Raw genomic sequence first — 22,994 nt, forward strand, 5'->3', positions numbered from 1 at the left:
TGTGGTATTTGTCTTTTTCTGCTTGGCTTCTTTCACTTAGGATAATACTTTCCAGGTCCCTCCATGTCGTGTCAAAGGATAAGAGATCTTTCTTTCATACTGCTGCATAGCACTCCATTGTGTATATGTACCACAGCTTTTTGATCCATTCGTCTACTTGGGCTGTTTCCAGATCTTAGCTATTGTAAATAGTGCTGCTATGAACATGTAGGTACATATATTCTTCCTGATTGGTGTCTCAGGCTTCTTAGGGTATATTCCCAGAAGTGGGATCACTGGGTGAAATGGAAGTTCAATTTTTAATTTTTTGAGGTAACACCATATTGTTTTTCATAGTGGCTGCACCAGTCTGCATTCCCACCAGCAGTGTATTAGAGTCCCCTTTTCTCCACAACCTCGCCAACACTTGTTGTTTGATGATTTGTTGATGGCGGCCATTCTGACAGGTGTGAGGTGATACCTCATTGTTGTTTTAATTTGCATCTCTCTGATGATTAGTAATGTTGAGCATTTCTTCATATGTCTCTTGGCCATTTGTATGTCCTATTTGGAGAGGTGTCTATTCAGCTCCTCTGCCCATTTTTTAATTGGGTTCTTTTTTTTTTTTTTTTTTTTTTATCCTCACCCGAGGACATTCTTTTCCGTTTTTTGCACAGATAGAGTGGGAGGGAGAGACAGAGAGAGAGAAACATCGACATGAAAGGGACACATCGAGTGGCTGCCACCCGCACGACCAACCAGGGCCGGGGACAAACTGCAACCGAGGTACATGCCCTTAGCGGGAACCGAACCCGGGTCTCTCCGGACCGCAGGCTGATGCTCTAACCGCTGAGCCAAACCGGCCAGGGCTAATTGGGTTCTTTGTCTTCCTTTTGTTGAGTTGTATGAGCACTCTATATATATTGGAAATAAACCCCTTATCTGATACATCATTGGCAATGATGTTCTCCCATACAGTGGGTTGCCCTTCCATTTTGATGATTGTTTCTTTTGCTGTGCAGAAGCTTTTGAGTTTGATGTAGTCCCATGTGTTCATTTTTTCCTTTGTTTCTGTTGCCTTAGGTGATGTATCAGTAAAAATTCTGCTCCGTATGATGTCCGAAATTTTGTTGCCTACATTTTCTTCTAGAATTTTTATGGATTCACAGGTCACATTTAAGTCTTTTATCCATTTTGAGTTTATTTTTGTGTATGGTGTAAGTTGATGGTCTAGTTTCATTTTTTTGCATGTAGCTGTCCAATTTTCCCATCACCATTTATTAAAGAGGCTGTCTTTACTCCACTGTATACTCTTGCCACCTTTGTCAAATATTAATTGAGCGTATTGCCTTGGGTCCATTTCTGGGTTTTCAGTTCTGTTCCACTGGTCTATATGCCTGTTCTTGTGCCAGTACCAGGCTGTTTTGGTTACCCTCGCTTTGTAGTATAACCTGATATCTGGTATTGTGATCCCACCTACTTTGTCCTTCTTTTTCAAGATTGCTGTGGCTATTCGGGGTCTTTTTTGGTTCCATATGAACTTTTGAAGTATTTGTTCTAGTTCTATGAAATATGTCGTTGGTATTTTGATGGGGATTGCATTGAATCTATAGATTGCTTTGGGTAGTATGGACATTTTAATGATGTTAATTCTTCCAATCCATGAACAGGGTATGTGCTTCCACTTTTTTATATCTTCCTCTATTTCTTTTTTCAATTACCTGTAGTTTTCTGCAAATAGGTCCTTTACTTCTTTGGTTAAGTTTATTCCTAGGTATCGTAATTTTTTTGGCTCGATGGTAAATGGGATTGTTTTTTCAGTTTCTCTTTCTGTCAGTTCATCATTGGTGTACAAGAATGCCGTCGATTTCTTGACGTTAATTTTGTATCCTGCTACTTAGCCAAATTCATTTATTAAGTCTATTATATTTTTAATGGAGTCTTTAGGGTTTTCTATGTATAATATCATGTCATCTGCAAATAATGACAGTTACACTTCCTCCTTTCCAATTTGGATCCCTTTTATTTTTTCTTCATGTCTGATTGCTGTGTTTAAGACTTCCAGTACAATGTTAAATAAGAGTGGCGAAAGTGGACATCCATCCTGTCTTGTTCCTGTTCTTAATGGGAATGTTTTAGTTTCAATCCATTGAGTATGATGTTGGCTGTAGGTCTTTCATATATGGCCTTTATTATGTCAAGATATCATCCCTCTATTCCCACATTGCTGAGTGTTTTTATCAGAAATGGATGCTGGATTTTGTCAAATGCTTTTTCAGCATCTATGGATATCATGTGGTTTTTATTCTTCATCTTATTTATGTGGTGTATCACATTTATTGATTTGTGAATATTGTACCAGCCTTGCATCCCTGGAATGAATCCCACTTGGTCATGGTGAATAATTTTTTTGATGTATTTCTGGATTCGATTTGCTAATATTTTGTTCAGGATTTTGGCTTCTATTTTCATCAGGGATATTGGCCTGTGGTTTTCTTTCTTCGTAGTGTCTTTTTCTGGTTTTGGAATTAGAATTATGCTGGCCTCATCGAATGTGTTTGGAAGTCTTCTTTCTTCTTGAATTTTTTGAAATAGTTTCAGGAGAATGGGTGTTAGTTCTTTTTTGAACGTTCGGTAAAACTCCCCCGTGAAGCCATCTGGGCCTGGGCTTTTGTTTGCTGGGAGAGTCTTGATTACCTCTTCAATTTCCTTAGTTGTTATTGGTCTGTTCAAGTTTTCTATCTCTTCCCTGTACAGTTTTGGGAGACTGTGTGTTTCTAGAAATTTGTCCATTTCACTTAGATTGTTGAATTTGTTGCCATATAGTTGTTCATAGTAGTTGTTAACAATCTTTTGTATTTCCGTGGTGTTGGTTGTTACTTCTCCTTTTTCATTTCTGATTTTGTGTATTTGGGTTCTCTCTCTTTGTTTTTTGGTGAGTCTAGCTAAGGGTCCATCAATCTTGTTTATCTTTTCGAAAAACCAGCTCTTTGTTTCATTGATCCTTTGAATTGATTTTTGGTCTCTATGTCATTTATTTCTGCTCTGATCTTTACTATTTCCTTCCTTCTACTTGCTCTAAGGTTTTCTTTTTGTTTGCTTTCTAATTCTTTAAGTTGTGAGGTTGGACAGTCAATTAGAAATTTTTCTTGTTTCTTGAGGTAGGCCTGTAGTGCTATGAACTTCCTTCTCAGAACTGCTTTCGCTGCATCCCATAGATTTTGTGGTGTTGTGTGTTCATTTTCATTGGTTTCCAGGAAGTTTTTGATTTCTTCCTTGATCTCTTCGGTGACCCATTCATTGCTTAATAACATGGTATTTAGCCTCCATGTGTTGAAATGGTTTTGCATGTTCTTGTTGCAACTGATTTTTAGTTTCATGCCATTGTGATCTGAGAAGATACTTGATATGATTTCAATCTTCTTGAACTTGTAGAGATTTAGTTTGTGTCCTATCATGTGGTCTATCTTTGAGAATGTCCCATGTGCACTTGAGAAGAATGTGTATTCTGTAGTTTTGGGGTGTAATTCTCTGTAGATATCTATTAAATCCATATGGTCTAGTGCTTCATTTAGAGTCTCTGTTTCCTTGCTAATTTTTTGCATAGAGGATCTATCCAGTGCTGTCAACGGGGTATTGAAGTCCCCTGCTATGATTGTATTGTTGTCGATTTCTCCTATCAATTTCTTCTTTGAAGTCCTCCAGAAGATTTTTAATATATTTTGGTGCTCCTGTATTGGGTGCATATATGTTTATCAAGGTTATATCTTCCTGTTGGATAGATCCTTTCAATATTATGTAGTGGCCGTCTTTGTCTCTAGTTATGGTCTTCATTTTGAAATCTATTTTATCAGATATGAGAATTGCTACCCCAGCTTTTTTTTTGCTTGGAAAATTTTTTTCCATCCCTTCACTTTCAACCTGTGTGAGTCTTTTGTTGTGAGGTGGGTCTCTTGTAAACAACATATAGATGAGTCATGCTTTCTTATCCAATTAGCTACTCTGTGTCTTTTTATGGATGCATTCATTCCATTTACATTTAAGGTGATTATTAATATGTACTTATTTATTGCCATTTCTGTTTAGTGTGGTTCTATTTTTCTTCCCATTTCTACTGCTAATTACAGCAGTCCTTTTAACATTTCTTGCAGTGCTGATTTGGTGCTAATGTATTCCCGTAGCCTTTTTTTGTCTGGGAAGCTCTTTATTTGACCTTCTATTTTGAATGATAGCCTTGCTGGGTAGAGTAGTCTTGGATTCAGATTCTTGTTTCTCATGACTTTGATTACTTCATGCCATTCCCTTCTGGCCTGTAGTGTTTCTTGTGAGAAGTCAGCTGAGAGCCTTATGGGGTTTCCTTTGTAGGTAACCTGTTGCTTATCTCTTGCTTCTTTTATGATTCTCTCTTTGTCTTAATTTGTGGCATTTTAATTACTATGTGTCTTGGTGTGGGTCTATTTGGGTTCTTCTTATTTGGGACTCTCTGTGCTTCTTGAACTTGAATGCCTTCTTCCTTCACCAAATTAGGAAAGTTTTCTGTCACTATTTCTTTGAATATATTCTCTATCCCTTGCTCATTTTCTTCTTCTTCGGATACTCCTATGATGCGAATATTATTACGTTTCCAGTTGTCCCACAGTTCTCTTAAGCTGTCTTCCTGTTTTTTAATCTTTTTTTCCTTTTGTTTTTCTGATTGGTTGATTTTTTCTACCCTGTCTTCTAATTCACTGATCCGGTCCTCAGCTTCCTCTACTCTGCTTTTTAAACCTTCCAATGTGTTTTTCTTTCTGATATGTCATTTTTTTACCTCTTCTTGATGGTTTTTAATTTCCAATTGGCTTATTTTCAGTGTCTCTATGTCCTTACTCACGCTGTTCAGCTTCCTCAAGATCCTGGCTCTGAATTCTAGCTCTGCTAACATGCCTAAGTGCTCCACATTGATTTCATCTTTGGTGGAGGTCTCTTGTTCTTTCATTTGGCTTCTGTTTCTGTGTTTCACCATTTTGGCTATCACTGTGGGCTTTGGAACCTGTCACGTTTTCCCTTGGGTGTTGGTGTTCTGCTGTTTGTGGCTCCCTCTCCTGTGTTTAGATGAGCGAGGGAGGACCCACGTTAAACACCACTATCAAGTCCTATTTTCCTAGTTAAAGTTGCTAGCCCAGGAAAGGTACTGTTATCCTCTAGCTTTTTGCCTGGAGGCTAGCAGTTGAGGTTACTTGATGAGTTTTGGGTTGTCAGTTGATTGAAAAACTCCCTCAGGTGCTCAGAACACAGGGGATTTCAGGAGGGTGGGGCAGATGGTGGTTGTTAATGAGCCTCAATTAGCACTTCAATGGCCCACAGGGTGGGGTTGGATCCCCGAGGGAGGGGCTGCTGCCTCTCCTCAGAGCCCTGCGAAGGAGCAATATGCCCACCGTCCTGCGTGGCAGCAAGTCAGCAAAAGCTCTGAGCGCCCTACAAATCCCGAGTGTCCCGACACAGTTCCAGTCCAGTCTGCCCTCCCTCTGCCGGAGCCCAAGGTGAGTGGCTGTGGCTGTTTTAGCCTCTGTCCCAGCTCTGCGCTGTGGGGCGGCCTGGAAGTGGAACCCAAGGGCGCCGCTCCCAGCTGAGGCCGCTACCGACCTGCCGACCGACAGTGGGCTCCCAGCCCCCGTCTTGTGCCTTCGCAAGCCTACCAGGGTCGAGTCATTGTCCCTCGTTATATGTTCCTTGCAACCTGCTTTTTTGTTGCTTTTCCCCGTCAATTTGTCTGTGTTATAGTTGTAATTCCAGTTTGGTTCTGGGAGTCGGTCTATGTAGCTTCCGTTCATTCTGCCGCCATTTTTCTTCTGAACAGAATTTTTTAATTCCTATCATCTTTCTCCTGATAAGATGGTTCTATTTGTAAGCCCTCAAATAACCCATTATTACCATTTTGTAAGTCAATATACATGTATTTTGAGTTGACATACAGTATCCATGCTTATCATTCCTTGTAGCTTCTCAGTCTCTCTATCCAGGATCACATTTCTTCTACCTGAAGAACATCCTTTAGAATTTCCTTAGTCATGAACTCTCAGATTTTTTTTAAGATGTCTTTATTTTGCCCTTCTCCTTGAAAGATAGTTTTGCCCTGGCCGGTTTGGCTCAGCGGTTAGAGCGTCGGCTTGCGGTCCTGAGAGACCTGGGTTCGGTTCCCGCTAAGGGCACGTACTTCGGTTGCAGTTTGTCCCCAGCCCTGGTCGGTTGTGCGGGTGGCAGCCACTCGATGTGTTCCTTTCACATCGATGTTTCTCTCTCTCTCTCTCTGTTCCTCTCTCTCCCTCCCACTCTACCTGAACAAAAAATGGAAAAATGTCCTCGGGTGAGGATAAAAAAAATAAATAAATAAATAAAAAAAAAAAAAAAAAAGAAAGATAGTTTCATTAAGCACAGTTATTTTTTTCTTGGCACACTGAAAATACAGTTGTCCCTCATTTATCGCGGTTGATCTGGTCCAGACTCTAGTGGGTGCACCTGGCATTGAAGGATTCCTGGGGTGCTCGAATACATAGGCCTACAGTCCATACGTACAGTAATTTTAATTTTAATTGTAATACAGGGGTGTATAATTGACTCAGACAACCGAGTGCGTGCTGTATCATTTTCACTGTCTCGATCAACTTTTTAATGAATATATTTGAAAAAACTGCAATAGAGTGAAGCCGTGAAAGTCGAAGCTGGAAGTGCCAAGGGACGACTGTGTCATCCTATTGTCCTTTGGCTTCAATTGTTGCAACTGAGAAGTCAACCATTAGTCTAGTTGTTTCTTCTTTGTAGGTAATCTGCTTTTTCTCTCTGGTTGACAAAATGAGATACTGAATAGCTTTGTGCAATTTCACTGTTATGAGTCCTTGATTATTTCTCCACTATTCACTTTTTAAATATTGCCTCCTCTCCATTTTCCTTTCCTCTTTGTGATTCAATTATACATGTATTAGACCTTTCATTCCATTCGCCATGTATCTTAACCTCCTGAGACTTAGATTAAACTTCTCTTATGTTACATTTATATAAATGTCCCATGGATGTGTCATTTGTAGTCTTCACTGTGACTCCTCATTCATCTTTTTCTTCTTCTCACCTTCACCTCATCACCAGTCCCTACTGCTCACAGAGCCTACCCAGCCTTCCAGGCCCACTTCACATCCCCCTTTGTTGCCTCTACAAAGCCTGTCCTGACTTCTGTAGGCTTCATTAATCTCCTCCTCCTCATGCTTTTCACAGCACTTACTGTCCTCTTCATGAGATAACATGGTATAGAGCAAAGAGCACTGGACTTGGAGTCCGAGGACCTGAGTTCAAATTCTGGCTCCACCATTTAATAACTCTGTAACCTTGGCTAAGTCATGTCTATTGTTGACCCTCAGTGTCCTCAGCTATGAACTGAAGATGGTAGGGTCATTAGGAAGACTAATGAGATGAGGGCCAGAGAGTGCCCAGATGGTGCCTGGTGCTGGCTCTGGTATAAAGCTTCTCCTGTGACTCTCACTGTGCCCTTTTCCTCTCTGCCCCCAAATGGAAGCCATTTCTGGTAGCACAGGGGCCTGGGAGCTGGATTCAGTGCCATGAGAGTGGAAATGTAGCTGTGAAGTACTCCTCAGATGAGAGAGCCCTCACTGGGTTGAAATCCTGGCTTATATGCCTCCAATTTATACCCATTAAATCCATTTTCTATCCTAGAACATTCTCTGTTCTTCTGTTTAGGAAACCTCAGTATCTCCTCATTACCCTTAGAAGAAGTCTGTGATTCTTCTAACCATATGGAGAGTGCTTTGGGGCCTGACTCCTGCCTATCTCCACACATCTTGCCGCTGCCAGCTGCTTCTTTAGCCTTCCTCCAGCCACAAGGAACCCTGTGCTAATTCCTTTGGCAAACCGCCCTCCTTATCTTGCCCCTTGGTTTTAACCTGTCTGTTTGCAGTCTGTCACTTCCATCCTGGGCTCCAGAGCTGGGTGGGGCACCTGCCCTTATCACCACTGGTTATAGCGAGCCTTTTAACAAAATTTATGCCAATCTTCATTTCTGTCCAGAGTCAGGTTTTGGAAGGCCGGGATCATTTCTCGTTCAGTGCTGACTTCCAGGTACCCAGCATGGGGCCTGGCTTTGAGATAGTGCCTAGTAAATATTTATTAAAGGGAGGAAAGAAAAAAGGAAAAATAAAGGAAGGAGAAAAGCTGCAGGGAAAAACAACATTTTCCATTGTCGGGGGTGAGATTGGCTCAGAAAGGATCTGTGGGTGCATCCCGAGTAATCATTCTAGAATGATGACCATGGACCACTGTCTGGTAAGGCCACATGCCTCAGCCAGCCCCAGTCATTAGCTGAGGTAGAACATTTCCATGGTCCCAGTGGTGTGCTCTGTCCCCAGCCAGAGGGGTGGGTGAGGCCCTCTCTTTCCTTAGCCAGGAGATTGTAGAGTGTTTAGAAGGGACAGAGGTGGGGTGGGGTGGGATATAATTAATGCTTTGTTCCCAGAATACTTGGCTTAGAGGCAATGGGGGGTAGGCTGGGGAGGGCAGAGTAATGAGGCAGGAAAACATAACAGGTTCTCCTTGCAAGCATTTTGCATGACCCCAGCCCCTAACCATTTCTCTTGGGGGATGGTTTTCTGTGAAATGGTCTTTGCCATCCTGAACTGTGAGACTGCATCACCTTTGGTCTTGGGCCAGTAACAATTTTGATTTCTAGGTAAGTATCAAGGAGGGGGCAGAACACACAGATGCTTACTGTTGAGACACCTGGAGTCTCCTAAGAATGGCCCAGGCTGGAGCCCAGGGACAGTCCCCTTTAGAGGAGGTCACCCTCAGCAGCCTGTTTGAAAGGATTGGGTGTGTGAGGTGTGGGCAGCACAGCCTGGCAGCATTATGAGCATTACCAGCACAAGGTTGAACCCGACACTGGCAAGTGTAGTATGCTTAGTACCCAATGCAAATGAGTTTCATCGACTTACATAGGTATTCTGCTCTCAGGCACTGTGATAAGCACATTAAAGGATTAATATAATAAATTCTCAAACCACCTTATGATGTAGGTAGTATTATCAGTACCGCTTAATAGATGAGGACATTGAACTGGGTTTTAGAGGTGTTAAGTAACCTGCCCAAGGCCGTCTACTGATCAAGTCTCTGTGCTGTGATTTTAGTCCATACACTGATCCCTACTCCGAATCAGCCCCTGTTCATCCCAGGCGCATGGGATGCAAGGAGAGGTTTCGGTGTTCATTTGGGTCTTCCTGGAAGCAGAAGTGCGAACTTTATTGGAGGAAATGCTTATGAAGGGTCAAGAGGACACAGAGCAGGAGAAGGTGGGAGAGCCTGCAGATGGGGCGCAGGGCTGACACCTGAGAAAGGAGAGAGGGAAGGAAGGGGAACTGGGTGGGAGAGCCCAGTACCAGAGGGAGTCTGGTCAGACTGGTGGGAAGCCCAGAGCAGAGACTGCTCACTAGGGGAGATCCACATTGGGCAGGAATGACAGCTCTGACCCCTGTCTCAGTCATAGAACCCCTGTGCTCTGCATTAGGGGGTAGTCAGTCTTGTATCTCTGCGCTGGAAGCAGCCTGATGGGAGCATGCCTTCATGGCAGATCCTGGAGACGCAGCAGCTTGAGGCTGCCAGCTCCCCATGTGCTCTTGGCAGCAGGGTCCCTCTTGAAGGGAGGCCCCGGCAGCATGCTTCCACTGTGGCCACAGGCTCTGTCCTTGAGCTATGCACAGCTCGTTTGCTAATATACTACAGAATTTGGGCAGGAGGTGAGATATCCCCTGCAGCCTCCTGGGATAGAAACCATTTCCCAGTAGGGTTGAACAGGTTGTGCACCGAATAAAGGAACCCTGTCAAGGGGGGCTATTTGGAAGGAGGAGGGGCTAAAATACAGAGAGGCATCCCTTCCTCTTTCAACCACTCACAGGGCTGTCTTTTCCTAGCTCGCTGTTATAGACCAGGTAAAACCACATAGTGTAGGACTGCAGGCCCTGAGAAAAGTTTGTTCTTTGAGCTGAAATGAAGCTTAATGATGTGCTTCTGTTAAGAAACTGTTTGCCTACTGTCCACAGGTAGACAGAGGAAGTCTTTCTACTTCTTAAAAGGAAATACTGTTTTCTAGTACTCATTTATGGGTGCCAGAGAAATAATGGGGAAGGAATCATGAGTTATCCTGGTCTCATCATTAAAGCAGGACTCTTCAGGCTCTCCACAGGGCAATGCTTGTTGACTTGTATTTGTAATCGATAGATGCTATAATTATGGGTCATTACTAGTTCTTTGTAATGAGTCCCAATTAGTGTGGCTTAATTTAGAGGAAAGTGTGCTAAACTCAGGTCCTGTAGAAACTCTGCCCCTAGGCTGGCAGCTGGTTGCTTTGAACCCAGATGGCCCCTCAGTGGCCTTTGGCAAGTGCTGGATAGCCCTTGAGGCCCCTCCCTTCTTCTTTTTTTTTTTTTTATCCTCACCCGAGGATATTTTTCCATCTTTTTGTACAGATAGAGTGGGAGGGAGAGAGAGGAAGGGAGAGAGAGAGAGAAACATCGATGTGGAGGGACACATCGAGTGGCTGCCACCCGCACGACCAACCAGGGCCGGGGACAAACTGCAACCGAAGTACGTGCCCTTAGCGGGAACCGAACCCAGGTTCTCTCCGGACTGCAGGCCGACGTTCTAACCGCTGAGCCAAACCGGCCAGGGCGAGGCCCCTCCCTTCTTTTGACCAAGGCTGAGGGGCAGGGTGAACCTGCTAACTTTTCTTTTTTTTTTCTCTTTTTTTAACCAGGGATTATTAGCCGAGAAGATGCAGAAGATCTTCTTGAGAACATGACTGAGGGAGCATTTCTGGTCCGGGTCAGTGAGAAAATCTGGGGCTACACGCTCTCCTATCGCCTGCAGAAAGGCTTCAAACACTTCCTCGTGGATGCCTCTGGGGATTTTTACAGCTTCCTGGGAGTGGACCCCAATCGCCATGCAACGCTCACCGATCTCATTGATTTTCACAAGGTAGTGCTCTCAGAGGTGCTGGTCGTGGGATGAAGCCAGTAGAAACTTGAGCTGAAGGGAGAATCAGCCTGCAGTCCTTCTAGGAGATGGGAATGGAGAGTGAGCAGGTAGGACCAGGGGGATATGGAACATCAGGGTGGAAGAGACCAGAGGTTATCTAGACCGGGCAATGTAGGTCTTCTCTCTGACTTACCTTCTGACCCATGTAGGCTCCTCAGCAGGGTCCCTAGCCCTCCTCTCACCTTGAGTACTTGAGTGCTCCCAACTGGCAAAACTTTGGGGCCTTCTGTCCAAGTCCAGATTTCATCCCCAATTCATTCCCAGGATATCCCACTTGGGGACATTCTGGAAAGGCATCTTACAGCTTTGTAGAGTTAGCTGAAGCGTAGCAGTGACCCCATGGTTAGAGAAGCTTTCCTCATAGAGTTACCTACCTCTTGTCCCAACTACAGCTTCACCATTTAGTATGTGTGTGACCTTGGGCAGGTTCCTTCGCCTTACTGAGCTTTAGTTTCCTGCCCAGGCAAATGGATGTAAATAATATGTAGCCCAGAAGAGGGAGATGATGGCAGGCAGGACCCAAGCAAGGGTGAGTGTGTGACAGTGTGAGCAAGTGTGAGAGAGAGTGTGAGTGAACCTGAGTGTGGATGACCAACCTTGCGCCGTGCAGAGACACGGGGCAGAGGGCCCTGTGCTGTGGATGAAAAGCAGCTGGATACCACTATAAGCAGCTCATCAGTGAGCTTCTCCCCGCCTGGGCGGGAGGCCCCTTCATTTTGGAAGATCCCTGCTCTTCCCTGGGAGGAGAAAGTGGGGAGTGGCTAGGGCCAAGCAACCTGAGTCCACCAGAGTGCCTTGCACCATCGGACCAGAGGACTCCACTGTGTCAATGTGGACCAGTGCACAATAGCAGCGCTATTGAGGTGCCTGCTCCCAAAACGGCTGGGAGCTGAGCACCATCCACCATAGCAGAAGCCTGATCAGAGCCCAGCACCTCCCCTGCCCAGCGGTGGTGACTGCATGGGAGTGGAGCCCTACCCCCAACAGCAACTGAGGTTCGGGAGCCAAGACACACCCCCAGCAGCAGAGTCTTGGGAACGAATATCCATCCCAGGCAGCAGCAGCACAGATCAGCAGCTGAGACCCATCACCAGTGACATCAGCAGAGACTGATCAGGAGCAGTGCCCCAGCCCAAGCAGCAGCAAGACTTGGGCAGCTGAGACCTTCCCCTGACAACTGCAGCAGTGGATTTGGAGTGGAGCCCCTCCCTTAGGCAGCAGCAAAGTCCCAGGAGCGGAGCATCCTCAGCCCCCAACAGCAGTAGAAGATTGGGAGCTAAGAGTACCCTCTGGCAACAGCAGGAGCAGTGACAGTGCAAACCGGGGGCTGACACTCACTCCCAGCAGCAACTGATCAGGAGCTGGGCCCCACAAGGCAGCAGGGTGCCCCAGCAGCACACCAGCAGGACCCATGCACCCCAGGAGAACACCAGCTGGACCTATGCACACCAGAATACCAGTGGGACCCAAGAACCCCCGAAGCATACCAGTGGGACCCATGTGCCCCACAGTGTACTAGCTGGACCCACACACCCCAGAAGTGCCCCAGCTGGACCCATGCACCTCAGGCAGCAGCAGTACCACTGATCACCAGCTGAGACCCATCCCAGCAGCATCAGCAGAGGCTAATCAGGAGTGGTGCCCCAGCCCAGGCAGCAGCAAGACTTGGGGAGCTGAGACCTGCATGACAAACCAATACCATCTGCCAGATGTCAATCCTTCAGGACCCACAGCGGGCAAGAGACGCCATACACCAAAACAGTCTGGGAGACACAACAGCCTTATTTGATACACACCAACCTGCCTACACATTCCAACATCCCTCACTGGGCCCAGAACTACCTGATTGCTAAAATGGTGAGACAAAGAAACAACACCCAAATGAAAGAAAAGGAGGAATCACCAGAAAAGGAACTACAGGAAATGGAAGAAAGCAATTTGTCAGATAAAGAATTAAAAGCAATGATTTTAAGGGTGCTCAAACAATTTAGTGACTTAATAAGAATTATGAAGAGCTCAGTGGGAACTACATCAGCTTAAAAAAAGAGGTAGAAACTATGCATAAAAATCAAAAGGAAATAAAGAATGACATAGCTGTTATGAAAAATACCTTAGAAGGATTCAATAGTAAATTAGAAGAGGTTGAAGATTGAATCAGCAAGTTAGAAGATGAGGTAGAAAAAACAAACAAACAAACACTGAAATAGAGCAGCAAATGGGAAAAAAAGTTTAAAAAGCAGGAGGAATAAAAAAGTGGAAGCACATACCTTGTTCATGGATTAGAAGAATTAACACCATTAAAATGTTCATATTACCCAAAGCAATCTATAGATTCAATGCAATCCCCATTAAAATACCAACGACATATTTTACAGAACTAGAACAAATATTTCAAAAGTTCATATAGAACTAAAAAAGACCCCGAATAGCCACAGCGATCTTGAAAAAGAAGGACAAAGTAGGTGGGATCACAATACCAGATTTCAGGTTATACTACAAAGCTACTGTAATCAAAACAGCCTGGTACTGGCACAAGAACAGGTATATAGACCAGTGGAACAGAACAGAGAACCCAGAAATGGACTCAAGACATTATGCTCAATTAATATTTGAAAAAAGAGTCAAGAGCATACAATGGAGTAAAGACAGCCTCTTTAATAAATGGTGTTGGGAAAATTGGATAGCTACATGCAAAAAAATGAAACTAGACCATCAACTTACACCATACACACAAAAAAACCTCAAAATGGATACAAAACTTAAATGTGATCCATGAATCCATAAAAATTCTAGAAGAAATGTAGGCAGCACAATTTCGGACATCATACATAGCAGAATTTTCACTGATACATCACCTAAGGCAACAGAAACGAAGGAAAAAATGAACACATGGGACTACATCAAACTAAAAAGCTTTTCCACAGCAAAAGAAACAACCATCAAAATGGAAAGGCAACCTACTGTATGGGAGAGCATCATTGCCAATGATATATCAGATAAGGGGTTAATTTCCAAAATATATAAAGTGCTCATACAACTCAACAAAAGGAAGACAAAGAACCCAATTAAAAAATGGGCAGAGGACATACAAATGGCCAAGAGACATATGAAGAAATGTTCAACATTACTAATCATTAGAGAGATGCAAATTAAAACAACAATGAGGTATCACCTCACACCTGTCAGAATGGCTGCCATCAAAAAATAATCAAACAACAAGTATTGGTAAGGGTGTGGAGAAAAGGGGACTCCAGTACACTGCTGGTGGGAATGCAGACTGGTGCAGCCACTATGGAAAACACTATGGTGTTACCTCAAAAAATTAAAAATTGAACTGCCATTTGACCCAGTGATCCCACTTCTAGGATTATACCCTAAGAAGCCTGAAACAGCAATCAGAAAGAATATATGTACCCCCATGTTCATAGCAGCACTATTTACAATTGCTAAGATCTGGAAACAGCCCAAGTGTCCATCAGTAGACGAATGGATAAAAATGCAGTGGTACATGTACACAATGGAGTACTATGCGGTTATAAGAAAGAAAGATCTCTTATCCTTTGAGATGATGTGGAGGGACCTGGAAAGTATTATCCTAAGCGAAACAAGCCAAGCAGAAAAAGACAAATACCACATGATTTCACTTATTTGTGGAATATAATTATCATAACAGTCTGAGGAATAGGGTAGACCCAGAGACGTGGAAGTAGACTGACAACCCTCAGAAGAGGGTGTGGTGAGGGGAGGGAAGAGATAAACCACTGAACTTATATGCATGTACGCATAACCAATGGACATGGACAACAAAGCTGGGGACAGGGTGGGGGGGATGGGGAGGAGGGTGTCAATGGGGTAAAAGAGGAGAAACATCTGTAACAAAAAATAAATAAATAAAAAGCAGGAGAAGAGTTTAAGGGAGTTGTGGGACAATACAAAACGTAATAACATTCACATTATAGGGGTACCAAAAGGAGAAGAATCAGAGAAAGGAATAGAGAACCTGTTTGAAGAAATAATGACAGAAAACATCCCTAAACTGGTGAAGAAAAAAGTCATACAAGTCCAGGAAACACAGAGAGTTCTAAGCAAGATGAACCCCAGAAGACCCACAGCTAGACACATTATAATAAAAATGGCAAACATTAAAGACAAAGAATCTTAAAGGAAGCAAGAGAGAAACAGAAAGTTACCTACAAGGAGCTCCCATTAGATTGGCAGCTGATTCCTCAACAGAAACACTACAGGCCAGAAGGGAGTGGCATGAAGGGTACAAAATAATGCAAGGCAAGGGTCTGAATCCAAGACTACTCTATCCAGCGAGGCTATTATTCAAAATTTAAGGAGAAATAAAGAGCTTCACAGACAAAAAAAGCTAAAGAAATTTACCATCACCTAACCAGCACTGCAAGAAATGCTGAAGGGACTGTTATAAGAAGAAGAAACAGAGAGAGAGAGAAAGAGAGAGGGAGAGAAAGGGAGGAATACAGGCATAAAATAAAAATGACAACTAATAAGTATCTATCAATAATAAACTTAAATGTAAATGGCTTAAATGTTCCAATCAAAAGACACAGAGTAGCAGATTGGATAAGAAAACATGACCCATATATATGCTGCTGACAAACAACCTACCTCACAACAAAAGACTTACATAGGATGAAAGCAAAGGGATGGAAAAAATTTTTCTAAGCAAATGGAAATAAAAAAAACAAAACTGGTGTAGCAATATTCATATCTGATGAGATAGACTTCAAAACAAGGGTCATAATAAGAGAGAAAGAAGGTCACTACATAATATTAAAAGGATCAGTCCAACAAGAAGATAGAACCATGGTAAACATATACACACCAAATATAGGAGCACCAAAATATATTTAAAAACTTCTGGAGGGCTTCAAGGGAGAGATCAATAGCAATACAATCATAGTGGGTGACTTTAACACCGCACTGACACCACTGAACAGATCTTCTAGACAAAAAATTAACAAGGAAACAGAGTCCTTAAATGACAAACTAGATAGCTGGACTTAACTGATATTTACAGAACATTTCACCCCACGCAGGGAGAAGCTCACCGATGAGCTGCTTACCGCGGTAGCCAGCTGCTTTCCATCCACAGCACAGGGACCTTCTGCTCTGTGTCTCTGCACAAGAACAGGCATATAGATCAATGGAACAGAACAGAGAATCTGGAAATAGACCCAAGACATTGTGTTTAATTAATATTTGACAAAGGTGGCAAGAGCATACAATGGAGTAAAGACAGCCTCTTTAATAAATGGTACTGGGAAAATTGGACAGCTACATGCAAAAAATGAAACCCTACCACCAACTTACACCATGCACAAGAATAAACTCAAAATGGATAAAATACTTAAATGTGACTTGTGAGTCCATAAAAATCCTAAAAGAAAATATAGGCAATAAAATATCAGACCTCACACACAGCAGAATTTTCACTGATACAACACCTAAGGCAAGAAAAACACAGGCAAAAATACATGGGACTACATCAAACCAAAAAGCTTCTGCACAGCAAAAGAAACAACCATCAAAATGGAAAGGTAGTCTACTACATGGGAGAGCATAATTGCCAATGATTCATTGGATAAGGAATTAATTTCCAAAATATGTAGAGTAGTCATACAACTGAAAAAAGGAAGACAAAAAAACAAACAAAACAAAAACCAATTAAAAAATGGACAGAGGACCTAAATAGACACCTCTCCAAAAAGGGCATACAAATGGCCAAGAGACATATGAAAAAATGCTCAACATCACTAATCATCAGAGAGATGCAAATTAAAACAATAATGAGGTATCATTTCACACCTGCCAGAATGGCCTCCATAACAAATTATCAAACAAAAGTGCTGGCGAGGATGTGGAGAAAAGGGGACTCTAGTACACTGCTGGTGGGAATGCAGACTGGTGCAGCCACTATGGAAAACAGTATGGTGTTTCCTCAAAAAATTAAAAATTGAACTGCCATTTGACCCAGTGATTCCACTTCTAGGAATATATCCTAAGAAGCCTGAAACACCCATCAGAAAGAATATATGTACCCCTATGTTCATAGCAGCACTATTTACAATTGCTAAGATCTGGAAACAGTCCAAGTGTCCATCAGTAGATGAGTGAATAAAAAAGCTGTGGTACAGCCCTGGCCGGTTTTGCTCAGTGGTTAGAGCATCGGCCTGTGGACTGGAGAGTCCTGGGTTCGGTTCCCACTAAGGGCATGTACCTTGGCCCCTGTTGGGGTTGTGTGGGTGGCAACCACTCATTGTGTCTCTCTCACATTGATGTTTCTCTCTCTTTCTCAATCTCTCCTTCTCGCTCTGTCTGAAGATAAATGCAAATATGTCCTTGGGTGAGGATTAAAAAAAAAGCCGTGGTACATATACACGATGGAACATTATGCAGCTGTAAGAAAGAAAGATCTTGTATTTTTTGAGATGACATGGAGGGACCGGAGAGCATTACGCTAAGTGAAACAAGCCAATCAGAGAAAGACAAATACCACATGATCTCACTTATTTGTGGTATATAATGAACAAAAAAAGCTGATGAACAAAACAGATCCAGAGACATAGAAAGGAGTATGGTTCAGATTGACAAACCTCAGGGGATAGGGGTGAGGGAGGGGGATGAATGAGAGAAACGAAAGAACTTATAGGCATGTATGCGTAACCAATGGACATAGACAACAATTCTTGGCAGGGGATGGGATAGGGAAGAGGGTGTCTGTGGTGGGGGATTGGGGGAAAAGGAGAAACATCTGTAACAAAAGTAAATTAATAATAATAAAAAATATCCATGTGTTCTATGGTAGGGATGTATATTATAATTTAGTTTTCCTGCTCCTTTTGATGAGCACTTATGTATCTTCCAGGTTTTCATGAGCACTAACAACACTGCAGAGACTTGCTTGTATATATTAGTTTGGGCACACGTGTGAGTATTTCTCTAGGATGGATCCCTTGAATTGGAATTGCTGGGAAGAAGACTGCACATTTGAATTTGAAAATGTCTGCCAGATTGCCCTCCAAAAATGTAGTGTCAAGTCATGCTCCTGCAACACTCTATGAGGCTGTTTCCTCAGCTGCTGCAACACTGGGCATTGTCAGTCCTTCGTTCACACTTTCTCCCGTCGGAAGGGCAGACACTGAGTCTCACTGTTGTTGAACTTGCATTTCTCTGATCACCATGGATGCTGAGGCTGCTCTTTTTATATGTTTAATGGCTACTTGGATTTCTTCTGTGAATTGTCTGTTCATATCCTTTGTCCATTTTTCTTCTATTTTTCCAATGACTAGATTGTTCTGTAGTGATGTCCGTTCTGCTCTTCAGTTCTACTGAAATGTTCCTTATAATTTAAATGTGCGTCCTTTTCATTTCCAGATATTCTTTAACTGGTTCTTTTTTAAGAATAGCCCATTCTTGTTTCACATATGATTTATTTTTGTAGTCCACTGAGGAGATTAATACACATATCTTAAAGGTTCTTTCTATTTGTTTTACAAACTTGATCTTTTCTTGTGAGTCAAGTCTGCTGTTGAGGTTAGCATCTTTCTTCCATAGTTATGATTTTCCTTAAATATTTATAAATTTTGAGTTAGAAGGTGATCTTTTGACTTTGAATTTATTGTTTATCCATCAGTGGACACAGTTCCTGTTTCCCAAGTCCAGTCTCTTTATGCTATTAAGGTTGGAGTGGATAGTTCCTCTTTTGGGGATGGGAGTATCTGATCTCTGTGGGTCTCTTTGGCCCCCCCAAGGAACTGTGTGCCTCTCCTTACTTTCTGCCCTGCCTGAGACAAAGACCTCTGATGTCTGGGGGTCCTCAACCTGTCCACTGATACTTGCGGGGCTCCTTCCCCACATTAACTTCTCTGAAAATCTCATCCTGTATATCTTTTGGTTTTCAAGTCTTCCTCAACATTTTTGCTTTGCTGATGGCCTTTCTTACTTTCACATACTTTTATAAATTTATTTATTTTTAAAGCAGATTTTTCATTCTGTGATTTCTAGAAATTTGAGTGAGGAGGAGACAGAAACATAGTCTTAGTTTTTCTATCTTGAACAGGTTTCTTTCTAGTGGATGCTTATTTCCATTTCTTGATTATAAGTGAATCTTTCTATTTCTTTTTAGGAGGAAATTATCACTGTTTCAGGGGGAGAGTTGCTGCAGGAACCCTGTGGACAGAGGGACAGCCCACCAGACTACCATCTGTTATTTGAATGACTTTTTCCCCCCTTGTCAATTGGACTTCTTTGGGCACCTTTATTTTGAACTCAAGAACTTCTCAGCTCAAATCCTTATGGCCTTCTGGAAGATTCACCACCATCCAGAGGATTACTTAGATTAGAATGTCTCAAGAGATATGAAATACATGACATATATACTGCTGGTCCCTCTACCAGTGGCCAGGACAGAAACTGCTAATAGTTGATGCAAATCTTTCATGAAGAGTTTAGATACAACCTCAGAAGATGAAGCCTATTTGTCTTGGCTGCTCTAAACTCAGCTCCTAGAGCCCGTGGATCATGCTTTTATAATCTAAAATAATTCCAGTGCCGAACTCTGAATTTAACATGTGGTGTCCATTCAATAAATGTTTGTTGAATGAATGTGCTTTTTCTGAAAGTTTTCAGCACAAACCAATGATTTCTAGTAAGTTATAGTTGTCACTGTTTATAAAGTCATGAAGATTATAGAAGAAATATTGTAAAGGATTTATGTGGAAAACGTAGATGCTGCATCTTTAATAATGTTCATCATCACCTCATTGGTATTATCATTGGAATTATGAAGGCTTCTGAGCCCCAGCCTCTGGAGCAGATGACTGATTATGCCCTGTCTTCCTCATCTGCCTCTTCTGCCACCCCTCCTCCATCTGAAATCATGTCTTGGTCCACGTTTTGCAATATTGAGGCAATGGCTTTATGTATTCTTATTGATGTGCCCCAAACCTATGGTGAAGTATAATTTAAGAATGGTTTGCAGACATCTGATACATCCTTTGCTCTCTAGGATTTGGCCCAACCCTGCAGGTTATTCAGCTGATTACCTCTGCCTTCATAGTCTTTTGATTTTTGATTTTACTGTCCACTTCATTTGAGTGTGTTCTTCCTATTAAGAAGATTCTCCCAATAACTTCTCAACAACTCCCAGGGATGGTATCTATTTGTGCACACTCATGTTTCACACTTACAGACATATACATAGAGACAGCATTGTATTTGGCGAGAGTAAAAAAATGGACTCTGTGCATGTCAATGACCTGGTTTACCTTACTTGATAGAGGTCAAGCATGTCTTGTCCTCTACTTCTCCTCTTCTGTTCCTCACATCCTCGACCACTTGTCTCACCCCAGTCACCACCACGGCAACCAGTTCTGCATGGGCGCTGCCCTTGCCCGCGGTGTCTGTCAGCTCCATGCGAGCATAAGCCAACGGTACCACGCCTCAGGCCGCGCTCTGGCTTCTCTTCTGCTGCTGCTGTGGAGGCAGCAGCGCGCAGCCAGGAAGAGCTGGGAAGTGAACTCCCCAGGCGGTAAACTTTGTCAGAGGGAGTCAGTGGCTGATAAACCAATTCTTCTCCCTTCTCTTCCTGGAGGGACTTTTCTGAAAGGCAGTCGTTAACATGGCCTCTTGCAAGACAGTCCTGCAAGATGAAGCAACTAGTCATAAAGAAACCAGGTGGTGATCAGATCAGTGTCATACTCTCCTGTTTGTTCTTCCTCCTTCTCTGCCTCACGCCCCCTTTCTCTTCCCCCTGCTCCCTGGGGATTGTACTTACCATAGGCTCTGCCTTTTGGGGAAGGCAGGGTAAGGACCCATCATAATATCAATTTTGCAATCTGCATCCATGGCTTCCCTTCTATCTGCCTGTCTCAGGCCCCTGAATGGATAAAATGCAGAGATGGATGGAATCTGTTTTCTGAACCCTAAAGTGCTTGAAAACCATAACTGATATTATTAAAATTACCTTCTTTCTATGGGACTCAGAGAAACTGAATTTTAGCTTTGGCTGTGCTCCTTACCCACTATCTGACTTTGTTCAAGTCATTTAACCACACTAAAGCCCAGTAGAACTGAGAAGAGAATGATCTGTGTGGCCATCACTAAGTTTTTTGGCAGATCAGTTCAATGGTAAGTATGAAATCTGTCCAAGTGAAAGGTGTTGCTAATAGCAACCACAATAACAGCAACCATTATTTCATGCTTAACAGTGATGTGTCAAGGGGATAGGATATGATGATTTCCAGGTGTTAGAAGAAAGTTTTAATTTCAAGAAATAGCAGCAGCTTTGAAAGGGGACCAAGCTGGGTTGGGAACCTGAATCCTAATTGCTGTCACCCTAATCAACTTGAGAGACAACAACTGAGGTGTCCATGACTGACATCTGTTTCATTTTATTTGGGGTCTACACTTTCTGTATTCTCATATATTTTAGGTTGTACCTGTCCTTAAAATAAATTCCTTGTAAGTTGCCCTGCAAATGAAATTACTGTCTGGAAAACTGCAATTTCATCTTGAAAATTTTAGTATGATAATAAATGTCAGGATTCTCAAATAAAGAAATTGCCTTTTTTTCCCTGAGCCCTGCAAACATAATAAAAAACAGCCAGCTACAAGACTCAGCAGAGGGAACATTTACAATCTATAACTAGAAAGAGAAGTTGTAAAGAACACTACACAAGTTAATGGAAGATAAATTTCAAGGGATGAAAGTGGAACTTGGGTATAGTTCAGGGAGATCCCTGTGTGGCGGAGATGGGGAGCGGTGCTGTTGGGAGTGGGGGGATATCTCAGGAGCATGGGATAAAAGAGGCCCCTGAGAGTGAACCATTAGAAAAGAGACCTGGATAGCCCTGGCCAGTTTTCTCAGTGGTTAGAGCATTGGCCTGCGGTCCAGAGAGACCTGGGTTTGGTTTCCGCTAAGGGCACGTACCTCGGTTGCAGTTTGTCCCTGGCCCTGGTTGGGTCCTGCAGGTGGCAGCCACTCGATGTGTCCCTTTCACGTTGATGTTTCTCTCTCTCTCTCTTCTTGTCCCTCCCCCCCACTCTATCTGAACAAAAAAATGGAAAAATGTCCTTGGATGAGGATTAAAAAAAAAAGAAAAGAGACCTGGATATGAAACCTGGGTGCCTGGGGACTGTGTCCCCTTTTGTACCCTTGAACACTTCATTATCCTCAGTATTAAATCTGAAGACAGAAAGACCTTTGTTCTGTGACCCCAATTTTCTGGGCCAGTTTATTCTGTGAAATGGGGTAAGCAGTGTCCGTCTCAGAGGGCGCTATGAAAATAACAATGTGAGATTTTTGTAATAGTGATAACAAAGGTTACTTTAGCTCTGTGTGTGTGTGTGTGTGTGTGTAAGTCTCACAACTATGCTGAAGGAGACAATGCTGTTATGTCCAGCTTGCACATGGGGAAACTGAGGCATGGGGAAGTTCAGAACTTTCCCGGGGCCGCTTCTCTGGGAAGTTGTATGATATCACTGGAACTCCTCCATCTTAAGCCAGTGTTTCTCAAAATGGGATGTGCAGATCAAACATGAGGCGATGTTCTTAAAACACAGATCTCCTTCGGGGGATCCAGGGTGGGGGTGAAGTTCTGTATTTCCAGCAAGCCCCTGGGCACTGCCGAGGCTGCTGGACTGTCGGCCAGCCTGGGAGGAGCCAGCCTGGAGGGCAGGGCTTGGCAAATGGTAGCGGTGGGCTGCCTGTGTTTCCGAGACAAGAATGACTTTTACGTTTTCAAATGATTAGAGAGACTAAAAAGAAGAAGAATATTTTATGACCTGTGAAAATAACATTATTTTCAAATTTCAGTGTTCACAGATAAAGTTTTATTGGAATATACCCATGCTCATCTGTTTATGTAGTATCTTTGTCTACAAACTGTAAAGTCTGAAATATTTATTATCTGTCCTTTTAC

General features: G+C 42.8%; 1 protein-coding gene across 1 annotated transcript in view; it reads left to right on the forward strand.

The window, feature by feature from the left end:
* SH2D4B (SH2 domain containing 4B) overlaps positions 1-19,287 on the forward strand; it is a 95,788-nt gene extending 76,501 nt beyond the window's left edge. The window contains exon 7 of the mRNA XM_036265795.1: positions 19,199-19,287. Within this exon, the coding sequence (XP_036121688.1) occupies positions 19,199-19,287 (89 nt within the window). The remainder of the gene's footprint in view (positions 1-19,198) is intronic.
* The last annotated feature ends 3,707 nt before the right edge of the window (positions 19,288-22,994 follow it).

This window comes from Molossus molossus, unplaced genomic scaffold (genome assembly GCF_014108415.1).
Source record: "Molossus molossus isolate mMolMol1 unplaced genomic scaffold, mMolMol1.p scaffold_m16_p_17, whole genome shotgun sequence".
Taxonomy (NCBI): Eukaryota; Metazoa; Chordata; class Mammalia; order Chiroptera; family Molossidae; genus Molossus; species Molossus molossus.